The following is a 16,522-nucleotide window of genomic DNA, read 5'->3' as shown; positions in this document are numbered from 1 at the left end:
GGGCTTCTCAGCTGGGACCCGGGTGTGAGAAATTTTTGCAGCTAATTGATCTTTTTTGAGATTTAATTATGAGTTGATTTTCAGAGTTCTTTTGAAAGCACATCTACTTGTTGGGAGAATGCAGTGCAGAAAGAAAAAATTTCCGTGTTTTGGTTATCTGTTAACTGGGGATTTCTCCCAGGTTTTACAGACCACTTCAGATCTTAGCTGCCTGGTGTCCTGCATAGGTCCTCACCATCTTTTTGCCAAAGAGAGTTCATTCTCTTCTGAGGACTCACTGTTTTGAGGCAGGCAATTAGACACTAGACAGAGAAGCCTTTGCTCTCCCCCCCCAACTCACCACATGCCCTCCCCCTCCCCCCCTCCATTGCAGTGAATTCACAGGAAATAATAACCTACTACTCTTAGGCTCAGGACCCACTTTGTGAGCCATTAGTGCCTCCCACGCGGAACTAAGGTCTGATAAGACCTTTAGCTGGGGCCAGCATAGACCAGAGAAGGCTGGACACCCCCCACCCCCCACCTCCCTGGCTCTGAGAGAAGCTCCAGCAGGAACAAAGGTCAAGAAAGGAATTTCAAAGAAAATCGACAGCGAATCTGAATCGAATCCTAACTCTACCTCCTTGACACCCTCCCTGGTAACTGGTGGGTAGAAAACCCTCCCAGGCAGCCCCAGGGTGGCAGAGGTGGATCGGGGAAAGTGGCCATCTCTCTCTCCCTTTCCCTCTCCTAAGTCACCCTCTCCCTCTCCCTCTCCCAAATCACCCTCTCTCTCTCCCTCTCCCTCCCTCAAATCACCCTGGGGGGTTACCAGCATTGGTTTTATGTCCTGCCCACCCAAGATAATTAATTGCCCTTTTTTTCAGTTTTTGTTTTCTGGTTTGGGAGCCACACCTGGCAGTGCTCAAGGCTTCCTTCTGGCCCCGTGCTTAGGGATTGCTCCCTTCGGGGCTTGACCCAGGGTCAGCTATGTGGCGAGCAAATGCCTAATGTCCTGTGTGTCACCCATTTTTTTTTTTTCTTTTCTTTTTGGGTCACACCCGGCGATGCACAGGGGTTACTCCTGGCTCTGCACTCAGGAATTTCTTCTGGCGGTGCTCAGGGGACCATATGGGATACTGGGAATCGGATCCCTGTTGGCCTCATGCAAAGCAAATGCCCTGCCCGCTATGCTATCACTCCAGCCCCGCCATCTTTTTTTTTTTTTTAATGTGGAAAAATATGATGCTCACTGCTTATACTCTTCTTAGTAATGCTTTGATCAACACTCTATCAGGAATATTTTAAGCAATGTATACATATGTATATATATATATATATATATTCCATTTTGGGGTAGTACCAGGACTAGAACTCAGGAATTCACATATGTGAGATGTCTCCTACCATTTAATCACATAACCAGCCCAGGCAAAATATCCTTATTCAGTAAGAGGCATGGTGACCTCTATAAAGACTCCTACATAATGCATTTTTTTTTCTATTTAGAAACATTGGTAATTAGTAAAATAGAAATAATCTGAAATCTAAATAATAGCCAAAAATAATTTCTTTGCTTTTCCAGGAGTTGGTTATGCTTCTTTTAGAGTATAATGCTGATACTACTGTTGTTAATGGGAATGGACAGACAGCAAAAGAAGTGACGCATGACAAAGAAATCAGAAACATGCTTAAAGGTAAAGTTTATGGATCTTAACAGTAACAGTATGTAAATTCCAAAATGTAAGAAGAAATGACTTTTAAAATATCAGAATAGATTAAATCAGACCTGTGCTCTAAAGAGAATGTAATTCAAGAATCAGTTATTAGGCACTAAATTATATTAGAGTTTTCTCACAGCTTTTTTTTTTTTGCTTTTTTGAGTCACACCCAGCAATGCTCAGGGGTTACTCCTGCTCTGCACTCAGGAATTACTCCTGACAGTGCTTGGGGGACCATATGGGATGCTGGGGATCAAACTCAGGTTGGCCATGTGCAAGACAAACACCCTACCCGCTGTGCTATCACTCCAGCCCAACAATATGACAGTTGTACTTTCTTGAGCTACAAAATATATGGAGTGACCTATATGCTACTGTCAGAGGCTAAATAAGGAGAATTTTCTTTTTAATCTCTTTTGCCATTGTAGCAAATTTAAATCAAAATTGGCTTCATCTATACAGGAACATCTAAAATCCTGACAAAGTTTTATATTGAAAGACACAAAAGGCCAGTACCCATATTTCCTGGAGACAGAGAGATGGTCTCAGCAAGAAAGGAAGTCCACTGTGGGGCAAGAAGCTGCAAGAGGGGAGAGGTTCTAAGGTGTATTCTCCTTGAGGAGTAGTGAAGAGTGTACCAAACAGCAGCACCTCAGTCCATAACCCTAGACTATCCACTGAAGTGAAGGCAAGGCTTTAGGAACAAGGGCCTGTGTCACTGGCAGACACCATTGGGGTAACCACTTGCAGCTTCATTTCTCATGCAGATGGATGCCATATTGATTCTCACTTTCCAGAGTAGCAGACTTTGAGGGCAGATGCCAGAAGGATTTAACTGCCCCTAGCTAGTAGCTGAGGTGGCTGGGAGCACATAGACAGTTATCTACAGTGCTGACTGTTGGCAGATTCTGACAGTCCATACCTGACTTCTGACAAACGAGCCACAGCTAGGGACGGAAAGAGCCCACACTCCTGAATGTATCGCCAGGTGTGTGGGGGCCTCTTTGCCTGCAGGACTCTATTGCTAGCCAATTTTGCTCCTGGTGGCCCTGGAATATGTGTCCTGTTACCAGTTGGGATTGAACCCTTAGTCTTAAACCTACCCCAGTTTCCTCGGCACTGCATAGGTTTGTGAAACCTCAGCATCGGGTGACTGCTGGGCACTGGTGAAATTGAACTCCTAATCAGGACCAGGTCCTCAACTACTGGTGGTATTGGTGGACAGGTGCCCCTTAGCACTCAGCATCTCAAATCCTTGGTTGCACCCAGCCCAACTGAACAGAGGACCCTGTGGAGCATCGCATATTAGGGGGAGACAGAGGGACTCACTTGCATAGATGAATCCAGAAAGTGGCCTTGGAAAGAACTACTCTTATGCTTAAGTTATCCAGGCCAACTAAAGGTGTCCAGGCAACCGTGGTAATAATGTTCACTGAAATGAGATTGTCAGAAGAGAAATTTTAACAAAAATATATGAGAGGAAGTTTGAGAAAAGTCAAAATGAATCTGAACGAAAACAAAGCTAAAGAGGAGATTAGATGAAATAAAGAATACAAAGTGTTAATGATATGAAAGGGCCAGAGTAATATTAAGCAAATAGGGCATTTGCCTTGTACATGGTTAACCTGGGTTCAATCCCTGCCACCCCATATGGTCCCTCCTTGCCGACCAGGAGTGATCAATGAGTGCTGTTGAATGTGGCCCCCAAACAACCCTCCCCCCAACAAGAAACAAAACAGGTGCTCAAAGTTAAGAAGAAAGAAGACAAAAACCACATCAGCAGAGACTTGACTGTAAAATAGTTTAAAAAACAATCAGTAACAGCAGCCAAAAGAAGTAAAAACAATGAAGATATCATATGAGGCAGCATAGAGAGAAAGAACATCCAGATCATAGACATTCCAAAAGGAAAAGAGAAAGAAAGGGACAGAAATTTTGTTTGAAGAAATAATAGTCCAAAACTTGCTCAAAGAGAGAAAGAGAAGAGAGGTGCCTGCCGTAGTGCTGACTGGGGTGGAGGGTGACTAGAACAGGTGGGAGGGAAACTGGAGACACTGATGCTGGGAAATTACACTGGTGGAGGGATGGGTGTTGGAACACTGTAGGACTGAAATACAATCATGGCCAATTTTGTAATGCTCTATCTCACAGTAATTCAATTAAAACAAATAAATAAACAAAAACTTGCTCAATATTACCAGGAACTAGACAGCATATCTAGGACACTCAGCCCACCCCCGCCAGGAACATTACAGTCAAAATGGAAAAAGTCAAAAAGGGAATCCTAAAAGAAATGAGAAAAGTAAAGTGCTCCCACAAGACTGTCAGAACTACAGACGTTCTAAAGGCAGAGGGAAGTAGTGCAGTGTATACAGTGTTGAATGGGAAAAAATATCAACAAAGAATATGCTAGCAATCCAACAAGATTAGCACTTAGATTTGAAGGAGGAATAAAGAGCTTTTGGATGTGGAAAAGTTAAAAAGAATTTGTTGCACCAAACTGACCCTGCAAAGAATACTTACTGTACTTTTTATGGGGCTGGAAAGATAGTGCCAGTGAGTAAGGTACTTACCTGCACACATCTGACCTGGGTTTGGTACCTGGCACCCCTCGAGTTCACCAGGAATGATCCCTGGGCATAGCTGGGTGTGGTCCCCAAACTAACAGACAAAAAAAAATACCCCACCTTTTCATAAGGGGAAAATACATTTGAAGCAGGGTATCAAAAATCTTGTCTGGTAGCAAATTATCAAGAAAGATAATATTAAATTATCCTTCTCTTTGAGAATAGAAACAATATTTTGCAAAATTGACTAAAGATCAATATGAAATTCATAATGTTATTAAACTGGATCTAAGGCTTTACCTTAAATTTCACTGAATATGCTTGAATAAACACATATATTTTAAACTAAAAAGATAATTCATGGGAGAAGAGAATGCTAATGAAGCTCGTTATTTGCAAGTTTACTGATTCTCTTCTCTGTTCTTTTTTAAGCTTAAGGAATTTTAAATTTGAAATACTCTTTCAGTTCTAAGATGTATATTGAGTTCTTTTTAAATATATCTTATTTCTCTGAGAGTTTATATGTGATTTTTTTTTTATTCTTAGCTTGTTTTCCATTCCATCATTGATTTCAGTCATAAAAGATACTTGAGATTGTCTTGTTCAGTTCCTCCTTTGACTCAGATCAGGATTGGTCTGTATTGATTTTCTGCTCTTTTGAGAATGGGTCATGCTGTCCTAATTCTTTTGTTAAATAATTTTGGATTCTATCCCAGATATTTCATATAGTATATTTGAGTCTTTGACTCCATTTTATTGCTCTGAAAAACATTGCTTTGTTTATTTTCAGATTTTAACTCTCTTGGACACACATTATAAAGTCTATCTCTTGGGTAGAGCTCAAACTTCTGCTCAGTTTGTTTCAGTGGAATTTATACACAAAATTTGTTATAACATTCCCACCGTCTTTGATTCCAAGTGCTCTACTGCAGTACTACCTTAGAATTCCACCTACTTGCTCTTCCTTCCTTTCTTCTTTCCTTCCCTTCCCCCCCTCCTATGCCCTCCCCTCCTATCCCCTCCTCTCTTCCTTCCTTCCTTCCTTCCTTCCTTCCTTCCTTCCTTCCTTCCTTCCTTCCTTCCTTCCTTCCTTCCTTCCTTCCTTCCTTCCTTCCTTCCTTCCTTCCTTCCTTCCTTCCTTCCTTCCTTCCTTCCTTCCTTCCTCCACAAAGCTAAACTAGTTCCAGCTATATTTTTATTGTCAAAGTATGTTTCCTCTAACCGTTAAACTACTAAACATGTTAAAATAACTGATGAGAGACAGGATAAAGAGTACAGTGGATAGGACATTGACCTTGCACATGAGCAAAACTGGGTCCCATCCCTGGCACCATATATTGTCCCCCAAGTTGCCCTAAGAGTGATCCCTGAGTACAGAGAAAGGAGTAATCCACTGCCAGACATGGCCCAAAACAAGTAAAAAAAAAACAAAACCCCAAATCCTGGTGATTATGTTTACTTCTTAGGAAAACTTGAGAAATATGTTTTCTTTCTCCCTTATTCATTCTTCTCACTTGTGTGTGTGTGTGTGCGCGCGCGCGCGCGTGAGCGCGGGAGGGAAAGATGCACACCAAGTGATGCTTAGGGTTTACTCCCTGCTGATCTGAGGGAATTCAGCCAGGCTTTCTGCATGTGAAGTATGTGCTTAGCCTATTGCGAGATCTCTCTGGCCCTATAGGCACATTTTATGTAGGATTAGCAAGGCTTTTGTTAAATTGCTTCTTTCCTATATGCTAAAACAGGATTCAATTATGGCAGAAATGAAGACAATAGATTCCAGTTTATAAGATTGTTTTTTTAAGTGCTGGCTGGGACAATCAGAAAATTATTCTTGTGAAACATGAATGAAATAGGACTGAGCTATAGCCCCGACCTCCAAATTTCAGTCTCTTAAATGAATGGGTTTGCTAGTAACTCTCTTTCTCTACACATATCAATTGAGGGAAAAGTAGTAATAAGGTTCTGGAGCCAGTTCTTTCGCTTCCTGGCACTATGACCTCCTGAAGCTTCTCAATCTGTTGGTGCCTCAGTTTCTTTGTTTATCTTTAATTTAGAATGATAATAGAATCTATTTTATTATCTGTATCATCTGTCATTCTATTACTCATTGATTTGCTCGAGCGGGTGCCAGTAACGTCTTTATTCGTCCCTATCGAGTGCTAGTGTAGCTCAATGGCATTTGCTCACTCCAGGAACACTAGAGAGCATCAAATTCTTTGTACAGGGTCTTGACAAAGAAGTCCAACCGTCTCGTAGGTGGGAGGTCAGGCATTCTTTTGACGTGCCATGGAATCCAGTTGGTAACAGCTCTAGTCCAGCAGTTGTCTCCAAATTACATTACATGTCCAGCCCACCTGATTTTCGACGCCTTGGCAAATGAGGCAGCGTCCCTGATCCTCAATCATCAATGGAGGTTGGATTCCTTCTCTCACTTGAGTGAAATGTAATATTCCAAGCATAGCTCTTTTGATTCCTCTTGGGGAGACCCAAATAGTGTTCTCATCCTGTTTTCATAGGGCCCAGGTCTCTGAGGTATATGTTAGTGCAGGAAGAACGGTGGAGTCAAAAAGATGTGCCTGGAGATGGAGGTTCTTCATCCTCTTAACAACTTGTTTGATACTCTTGAAGGTGTTCCACGCTGCTCTCTTCCTCCTGTGCAATTCTGGTGCCAAGTCGTTCATCATGTTGAGTTCTTGACCTAGGCACACATAACTGCTGCATTTGGAGATGTTTGTTCTGTTGAGAGCGAATGGAACATCAGGAACTAGTCCATTTCTCATGAACATTGTCTTGGTGAGATTCAGCTGCAGTCTGACCTTTCCACACTCAAAGTCGAAGTTGGCCAGCATTTGTGCTGCTTGGTTAATGTTTGGTGTTATTAGAATGAAGTCATCAGTGAAGCAGAGGTAGTTACCGACCATCTATCTTCACTCCCATTCCTTCCCATTCCAGTTGTCACATGATGTTCTCGAGGGTGGAACTGAAGAGTTTCGGTGAAATGATATCACCCTGCTGAACATCACCCTGCTGGACCCCTCTGTTTACGTCAATGATCACTTCCTTGTAGAATGGTGAGATCCTGGTGGTGAATCCGTAATACAGCTCGAGGAAGATCCTGATGTACTGAGTTTGAAAGGCCCTGTTTAGCTAGGGCTTCAATGACCGCTTCAGTCTCAACAGAATCAAAGGCCTTCTTTAAATCGATGAACATTAGACAGAGTGGTATCTTGAACTCTTGCAAAACCTCAATGAGTTTGGTCACCATGTGGATATGGTCGATTGTGCTGAATTTTCGGAACCCAGCTTGCTTGCATGTTGTCCTTCGTCTAGTGTTTTGCCAATCCTATTCAGGATGACTTGAGTGAATAACTTGTAGACGATGGACAACAGGCAGATTGGGCGATAGTTGCCGATGTTGTGGATGTCTCCTTTCTTGTACAATGGTCCTGTTGGTTTTCCATTGGGACGGGACCTTGCATTCAGACAGGTAGCATGTGAGGAGTCGAGCCAGTGTATTGACCGAGTACAGATTTGGCAGATTGTTCAGGTGTTCGGGTCTGACCTTGTCTGGACTGGATGCTGTATGCTTCTTTACCGAATAAATGGCATGTCGGATTTTGGAAGAGAGTACACTGGGAACGACATATCCATCCTGCAGAATTTTGTATGTGGGCAGGTGGATGTGGCTATCGAAGAGATCCAAGTAGAAGTCGTGGATAACCTTTTCCATTGCCTTTCTGGAAGATGTGATAGGTACATCAACCCCCTCAATGGTTCACCGCCTCATCGTAGCAGGGGGTGTCAACGGTGCCAACCAGCGAAGAGTGAACCAACGAATGCTACCCAGAGACACAGGCAGGTGTGTGTGTTTGTCAGCATGCAGATGGTTACAACATGCCAGTCGACAAAAAATTGCATTCAGTAGACTAGGAGCACCTGTAAGGGCAATTAGGGACCGCTCCAAAAGCCTCCATCTCTCTAAGTGCCCTGCAAGCTACCGAGGGTATCCCGCCCGCACAGTAGAGCCTGGCAAGCTACTCGTGGCATATTCAATATGCCCAAAACAGTAACAATAATAGGCCTCATTCCCCTGACCCTGAAAGAGCTCCCAATACGGCAGCATTGGGAAGGATAAGTAAGAAGAGGCTGATAAAAATCTAAGGGCCGAACTAGGCTGCCAAAATAGACTAAAATAACTGTCTGTACTTTCAACGCATGTACATTGGGATTGAAAGCATCCATCGAGGACCTGATGGTGCAAGCACAGAAGATCAAGTATGACGTCATTGGACTGACTGAGATGAGAAGGCATCAATCACATCACACCATTTTCAACACTGGAGAAGAACTGTTCCTCAGGACATGTGATAATAGAGGCATCGGTGGTGTTGATGTCCTCATCAACACAAATTTGGCCATGAGCATCGATTTGTTCGAATGCCTAACAATCTGAATTGGAATGCTTACATTTGAATACATGTGGCTCATTGCCAGCAGTTTCTATCTTCGTTGTCTAAGCACCAACATCCAATAACGTTGAAGAAGAAATTGAGAAGTTCTACATGGAGCTGGAGAAGTTCTATAAAGAAGACCACACCTTGGGGCTGGAGTGATAGGACAGCGGGTAGGGCATTTTCCTTGCATGCGGCTGACCCGGGTTTGATTCCGAGCATCCCATATGGTCCCCTGAGCACCGCCAGGAGTAATTCCTGAGTGAAATGCCAGGAGTAACCCCTGTGCATTGTCAGGTGTGATCCAAAAAATAAAAAATTAAAAATTAAAAAAATTAAAAAAAAGAAGACCAGACCTTCTACAAGGTCATTCTTGGTGATTTTAATGCCAAGATAGGACGAGTAGGTTACTCAAAGAACTCCACATCGGGACCATGGCTTAGAATAGAATGAACAGGGTGAGAGACTGTCTGAGTTTATCATGTCGACCAAGACCATCCTTGGTAACTTGCACTTCCGGAAGGCCAAATCTAAACGTTGGAGATGGGAGCTCCTGGTGGACAGTTCCACAACAAAATTGACCACATCATATTCAATCAATGGTTTTGCCTGACCGATGTTGTTGTCCCAAAATTCCAAACGGGATCAGACCACCGTCTCCTTTGTGCGAAATTCTACTTCACAGAGCAGGGAAAAGGAGCTGTAAAGTTTAAGAGAACTCCCAGAATGACCACCAACTGGGAGCTCTGTGGCACTATTACAATATGGGAAGATGCCCTCATTGAAAACATCGACGAGGAATATGATTGACTGGTTCAGCACCTCCATGACTGTGCGAGGAATGCCAAGAGTAAGAAAGTCACAAAGAGACGCCCGTCTTCGGAAACTTTGAGCTCATTGGCCAGCGTGGTTTGACGTGAGCCTCAGGCAATCACAAGCTACCATCCAAGATTGCAAAAATGCACAGAGAAGCAATAAAGGAAGATCCCAAAGAGAGAATAGCAGCAGTGTTGGCCAATGAGGCAGAAGCTTGGAAAAGTATTCGCAATGCCTGCCTGTCCTTCGCCAACTACAAGACCAAGATGACTGCCCTCTGACATCCTGATGGATCCTGCTCTATTTTATAGAATAGTATATACTGAGTTAATATTTTTTAAGTGCTTTGAGGTGCTAGAGACATATTACAGTGGATAGGGCATTTGCCTTGCACGCGGCCAACCCGGTTTCGATCCTGTGCATCCCATATGGTCTCCTGAGCGCTGCCAAGAATAAATCCTGAGTTCAGAGCCAGAAGTAACCCCTAAGCATCGCTAGGTGTGACCCCAAAAGCCAAAAATAAATAAAGTGCTTTGAATAACACTTCACACAATAGTGCTATGGTATTTGATAAATAAAATTGAATATATATTGTGTGGAACTATGTCAATCTAAATATATGAAAATATTTTGACATGAAAATATGTCCATCTAAAACATATGGCTTGTACATTTTTTCAGTGCTATTTCTTCTTTAATACTCTAAAGTTTTGGAAGTTATAAGTATTTCTCCTAATTTTTCTAATGGAGATATAGAATGTATTTTATTATTGAAAGTTAATTTATGCTTTTTACGAAGATGGCGCCGAAGGCCAAGAAGGAAGCCCCTGCCCCTCCCAAAGTTGAAGCCAAAGCCAAAGCTTTGAAGGCCAAGAAAGCAGTGCTAAAAGGCGTCCACAGCCAGAAAAAGAAAAAGATCCGCACATCACCCACCTTCCGAAGACCCAAGACCCTGCGGCTGAGAAGGCAACCCAAATACCCTTGGAAGAGCGCCCCCAGGAGAAACAAGCTTGACCATTATGCCATCATCAAGTTTCCTCTCACTACTGAGTCAGCCATGAAGAAGATAGAGGATAACAACACACTTGTGTTCATTGTGGATGTCAAGGCCAACAAGCACCAGATTAAACAGGCTGTGAAGAAGCTCTATGACATTGATGTAGCCAAGGTCAACACCCTGATTAGGCCTGATGGAGAGAAAAAGGCATATGTTCGGCTGGCTCCTGATTATGACACCTTGGATGTTGCCAACAAAATTGGGATCATCTAAACAGTCCAGCTGGCTAATCCTAAATACAGTTTTTTTTCCACCATAAAAAAAAAAGAAAGTTAATTTATAACTGTTACTGATGGGAGCTGTATGAGAAGGATAAAGAAAGCTTGGTTAAAAACATGGGTTCAGAGGTCTAGGACGTGAATCCAGGGTGGAGCACCTCTCATGCATATGTGAAACACTGGGCTTGATCCTCGGACCCATGGGGGCTGGGGCGAGGTGGGAGTCATCTGAACCTGAAAGAAGATGAACTCAGCATGTATAATGTAAGATAATGAAAATAAGAGTAAAGTCTAACTGTGTACGAGTCTCAATTCAAATCACTGTGGCATCCCTCCCCATGAGCACTTACTTTATTCATTCTTCCTCTGTAGTGAATTTGCTAATAAATTTGTCACTGGGAGTATACTAATATTATTATTATTATTGTTGTTGTTATTATTATTTTGGCAGCTGTAGAAAGGACTCAACAAAGAAAGCTTGAAGAACTACTTTTAGCAGCAGCAAGAGAAGGCAAAGCAGCAGAACTCACAGCTCTGGTAAAAACAAAACAAAATTAGGCACATGTGCATTTTTTTGTCTTGAACTTCAGGAAAATACTTAATGTTAAATTCAGCATTTAGTTGAATTGTGGGACCAAATAGGTGAACATAATAATAATGTTTATAAACAGACAAAGTAGGATAGGTTTTAGATATTTTTTTTCAGATTTCTGATTTATATCCTCACCCCCTGCTGAAAACCTATTGGACAAGAATTATCTTTTGAGGCAATTAGGGGAAGATCTTTTTCAGATCAAGCTAATTTAAGGTTGAAACATATAGGATCTTATAAGGGAGTGTGTTTCTTTAATTTTGATGATAATGATTTCTAAAAGGTATTTGTATATCTCTAAAAAGTAGCATTTTAAGAAGGAACAATATTTTGGAATATTTATGTTTGACCGATCTGAATGTCCTATCCATTTTTTTCCCCATTCTTTGGAGATTTCTTTTCCTGTTTTCATTTCCTGTATAGTCTTATTAAACATAGAACTGTGAAGTAGTTCTAAATCCAAGACTGATGCATTACCACTAAATACTTTAAAGTTATTTCAGCTAATTTGAAAAGGATTTTTTGATTTTCAGATAGTGCCTGAAATGTTTTGTATACTTTGGGAAATGGGGACTATAAAATATGTTTTTAAAATAAGTTTAAAGCAAGTAAATTTTGCATAACCTTTAATGTTTATAATTTTAACTCTTTTAAGTAACTGAATTAGATTGTTATGTAATTTTGGTATAACAAGTATGAAACACAAGACTGGTAAAAATGAACAAGTCAGAGTGAAATCAATGTCCAGAGGTGGGTGGGTTAACTACTGTACATGCGTGTGGTATAATATGTGGTCTCTCATATGTGTGTGGGACCTGAGATTTTTGTGGTGCCTTGAAGACTGAGCATGTGAGTGACATGAATTGGCAGATTTTAGTCAGCAAAAAGCCACTGTCTAGATGCCAAGGCACCCAACTGGCCATCAGTCTCTGTATTTTGAGTGTCTGAACATTGCATTATACGTGTATGTGTTTTATGGGAGAAAGTATATCTTTGGTGTCTAATGGTATATCTCTAAATTTAGCTCAACAGACCCAATCCTCCTGATGTCAACTGTTCAGATCAGTTAGGTAATACACCACTTCACTGTGCAGCTTACCGAGCTCATAAACAATGTGCCCTAAAACTTCTAAAAAGTGGAGCAGACCCCAATCTGAAAAACAAAAATGGTAAGTATATTGTTAAAAACCATCGTTGGCCATTTGAAGGTGTGAAAGTGAATGTCATATAAAGTTAAGTGTTTTGATTTAGTAACCAGTCTTTACTATATTGTGTAATCTCTACTTTTGTAGTCAAAGCATCCACACACACAAAAGTCACTGTCACTGTCATCCTGTTGCTCATTGATTTGCTTGAGCAGGTACCAGTGATGTCTCCATTGTAAAACTTGTTGTTACTGTTTTTGGCATATCGAATACACCATGGGGAGCTTGACAGGCTCTGCCATGTGGGCGAAATACTCTTGGTAGCTTGCCGGGCTCTCGGAAGAGGGGCAGAGGAATCGAACCCAGGTCAGCTGTGTGCAAGGCAATCACTATGAATTACGAAGTTACAAAGTTATTTATGTTTAGGATTTAGATATACTGTGTTAGATATGATGTGTTCCAGCATCAAAAAGTAATCTTACTGATTTGCTTCCTGTTTATAACTTGAAAGTTTAATAATCCTGCTCCATAGCAGGCACCAGTGATAAGATACCTACCTTCAAGGAAAAGATTAGGCCAGTTAATTTTTGTTGTTTTGTAAGTCAGGGCTTATTCCTGACTGCGTGGTAAGGTATCTTTGTGGCAGTGCTTGAGGTAATTATAGGGTCCTGGGGATTTAACCAGGATAGCTGCCTGCAAGGCAAGCACTTTATTTGCTATACTACCTCTTGGCCCCCATTTTTGGGAGGGGGAGTAGCCCACACCTGATGATGCTAAGAAGCTACTCCTGGCTTTGCACTCAGGAATTACTCCTGGCATGCTCAGGGGACCATATGGGATGCTGGGAATCGAACCCGGGTTGGTTGTGTGCAAGGCAAACGCCCTACCCACTGTGCTATCGCTTCAGCCCCCATCAGCCCTATTTTTTTATGGTAGATAAATTGAATAAAGTTATGGTGTCCACTTAATTAGTACTGAGTCAGTGCTTCTATTGGAAATATCATAGGAGGTTCCTATGAACCAATTCAATATTTTTATTAACTGACCAATTCAAAACCTTGTTTTATGTGTAGATGCACTTTATTTACTGTATATCATTGGCATATTTCTATTGAGTTCACTGCCAGCAGCATTAAATTCAGACTCATATCTGAACCAAGCTGTTTTCCAATGTTCCACCAGGCTGATCACAGCCTGCCTTTACTTAGGAGCACTAGACAGAGCTCCAGGCTGCTCCTGGGACCACAGTGAAGTCGCCAGTACCAAGTGAAAAGTGGGCTATGTGGCAAGAAGACCAGGACAAGGAGTCTTGTTTGCAGCAGGGATTTGACGCAACCCAGCTGAGTTGGTCCTCAGCTATTTGTCCTCGACTTCTTTGTCCTCAACTTATTTGTCCTCAGCTGGGACAAACATGCCCCGTACATCAGATGACTGAAATTTTTCACTCCACTGGACAAGCCTGGGATTGAATGATTGAGAAATCCCCATGAATGATGATTAGGAACAGGCCAATTTTCGAACATGGAATCCATCAATAATATGTATCTCTGGAATATGCATGATAGTATCAAAGGCAGAATTGAAAAACCAGATGTGGAAGGTGCCTTGTGTATTTAAGAGGGGACCTTCCGTTAGGACCCTTACTATATCACTTTTCGGATGCTTCCCTTTGCCTCACTACCTGGTTTGGGGCTTCTCAGTGAGTCCTCAGCGCCTGTGTCACCTCCAGAGTAACCTAGACGTACCTCAGGGTAATTTTTGGCTTAGGTATCTGTGTCCCATGAGACTGGGCTCTTACAGGGAGGACTAATATCTTAGTGTCTAATTAACTCAGCACCTGAAATAATAAGTAGCACCTGATGCTTTCTATATGTTGTAAGTTTGCTGAAGGTTTGATTAGAAACAGTTTTCATGAAGGCATTCATATCTTATATGGATGTAAAGTTCTTTCTGTTCTAATATTTGCTAACTTTTTCTCTTTTGAGAATGGCTTTGGACTACACCTGGCAGTGCTCAGGGACTCCTCCTAGTTCTATGCTCAGGAGTGACCCCTGGAGGTTCCAGGACCATAGCAGTACTGGGATCAAACCCTGGTCGTCCCATGGAAGACAGGAGCCTTTACCCCGAAATTATCTCTCTGGCCCTTATTATACTTCTTTTGGGCAGGGGGGGCAGGGGGATTGGCAGGTGGGGTGGGGGAGGTTTCTTTTCTTTCTTACCTTTTCTTCCAGATGGCATTTCACATAATTTTCTTAGGTTTTTATAAAAATACTATTAATATCTAATTGAAATTGCATTCTATGTAAATTAATTTAAAGGGTGTTGGTCCCACTTTCTCATTAAGGGACAAATCATCATACAAAGAACTGTTTGATTATTCCTCTCCTTTATTTTTGTTGTGGTTGAAAAGAGAGGTAGTGCAATTAGAAACAACTAGTTAGGTGCCTGTTCCGGTAGAGAGGCTCTTTCATTCAGGCCAAAGAGCGTTTTACCAATTTTTTACTGTATACCAAGCACTTTACACATTGAATCTAGAAATCAGGGCTCTGGACTGGGATTTCAGTTAGTTGGCAGAGGTTCAGAGTTTATTTTTGGCATCAGGAAAGAATTCTATGGGAAAAAAAAAGTCACAGCTCTTTTCTGCCTAAAGGGATAATTTTTCAAAAATTTCCTTTAGATAGAATAAAAATAAGAGTTGGCAGACCTTTTAATAGCTTCCTGTGTATAGGCTAAGAAGCCCAAAGAGACTCTGTGTGTGTGTGCGCGCACGTGCGTGCGTGTGTGTGCTGATAAGACTTTCTTTTAGGGGAAATATCATCATCATCATCATCTCATTGATCATTGTTTTTCTCGAGTTGTCCCAGTAACCTCTCCATTTGTCCTAGCCCTGAGATTTTAGAAGCCTCTTGTTACTCGTCCTTCCCAACGGCATTGAAGTCTATTTCAAGGTCAGGGGAATGAGACCCATCGTTGTTACTGGTTTTGGTAAATATGTCACAAATAAATGTCTGCTTCCATACCATGCCCACCAGCCAAGTATCTGTATCTCTCATCACTAGTTATTGGGCCCTCCCTCCATGCTTGCAGCTCCTTCACCTTCTATCTGGTAACCTTAGTTCTCTGGTCAGTATCTTGTTTTTGTTTGGCCTTGTCTCACCCTTACTTTGTTTCTTTATACTTCACATGAGTGCAATCACCTGGTACTTGTCTTCTCTTCCCACTTACTGTGATTATTATTACAACATCCTTCAGTTCCATTCATCTATACTGTCACCAAAGGTAGGATTTAATCTTAAAGCTGAGTAATGTTCCATTGTGTGTGTACACACACACACACACACACACACACATATACAAAACCACAAGTTTTTTTTAATCCACTTGCCTATCTTTGGGCACTTGGTTATTTCCATAATAGAGCCTGGCAAGCTACCCGTGGTGTAAAAACAGTAACAGTAATGAGCCTCATTTTCCCCTGACCCTGAAAGAGCCCCCAGTATGGCAGCGTTGGGTAAGATGAGTAAGGAGAGGCTGATAAAAGCACTTGGCAGGGACAAATGGAGACGTTACTGGCACACACTCGAGCAAATTGATGATCAACAGGACAACAGGTGATACAGGTGATGAATATCACAGATGGAATTGCTGAGTCATGCTCACTTTAGATACTTTGAGAAGCCATACTATTTTACATAGGAACTGGACCAGCTTACATTTCCACATACTGTAGAAGGGTTCCTTATGTCTTCACATCCATGCCAGCATTTGTTTTTGGCATTTTTTTGGTTTGGGCCATTCCCACAGGTGTGAGTGGTAACTCATTGTTTTGATTTTATTTACATTATCTGATAATGTGTGGTTTTTTTTTTCATGAACCTGTTGACTATCTGTATGTCTTCTTTGGTGAAATGTCTCATTCTTCACCTCATTTCTGAGAGGGCTGTATTGTTCTGTTTTATGAGTTCCATTTGTTTGT

The 16,522-nt window shown here is 41.7% G+C and overlaps 2 protein-coding genes across 2 annotated transcripts in view; both read left to right on the top strand.

Annotated features, from left to right (window-relative positions):
- Positions 1–16,522, top strand: part of OSBPL1A (oxysterol binding protein like 1A) — a 221,228-nt gene that overhangs the window by 46,412 nt on the left and 158,294 nt on the right. Inside the window, exons 6-8 of the mRNA XM_055129610.1 lie at positions 1,565–1,676; positions 11,261–11,346; positions 12,426–12,570. Of these exons, the coding sequence (XP_054985585.1) occupies positions 1,565–1,676; positions 11,261–11,346; positions 12,426–12,570 (343 nt within the window). The remainder of the gene's footprint in view (positions 1–1,564; positions 1,677–11,260; positions 11,347–12,425; positions 12,571–16,522) is intronic.
- On the top strand, positions 10,328–10,847 carry LOC129402576 (60S ribosomal protein L23a-like). The gene has a single exon (XM_055129621.1). The coding sequence runs from the start codon at positions 10,334–10,336 to the stop codon at positions 10,802–10,804; it is 471 nt and encodes a 156-aa protein (XP_054985596.1). The 5' UTR covers positions 10,328–10,333; the 3' UTR covers positions 10,805–10,847.

This window comes from Sorex araneus, chromosome 2 (genome assembly GCF_027595985.1).
Source record: "Sorex araneus isolate mSorAra2 chromosome 2, mSorAra2.pri, whole genome shotgun sequence".
In the NCBI taxonomy this organism is placed as follows: domain Eukaryota; kingdom Metazoa; phylum Chordata; class Mammalia; order Eulipotyphla; family Soricidae; genus Sorex; species Sorex araneus.
The sequence above is the reverse complement of the archived record's forward strand: the minus strand, read 5'-3'. Positions and strand labels throughout refer to the sequence as shown.

What these genes read in the sequence shown, in the direction of transcription:
- LOC129402576 (XM_055129621.1), top strand. Translation starts at nt 10,334, where the DNA reads ATGGCGCCGAAGGCCAAGAAGGAAGCCCCTGCCCCTCCCAAAGTTGAA.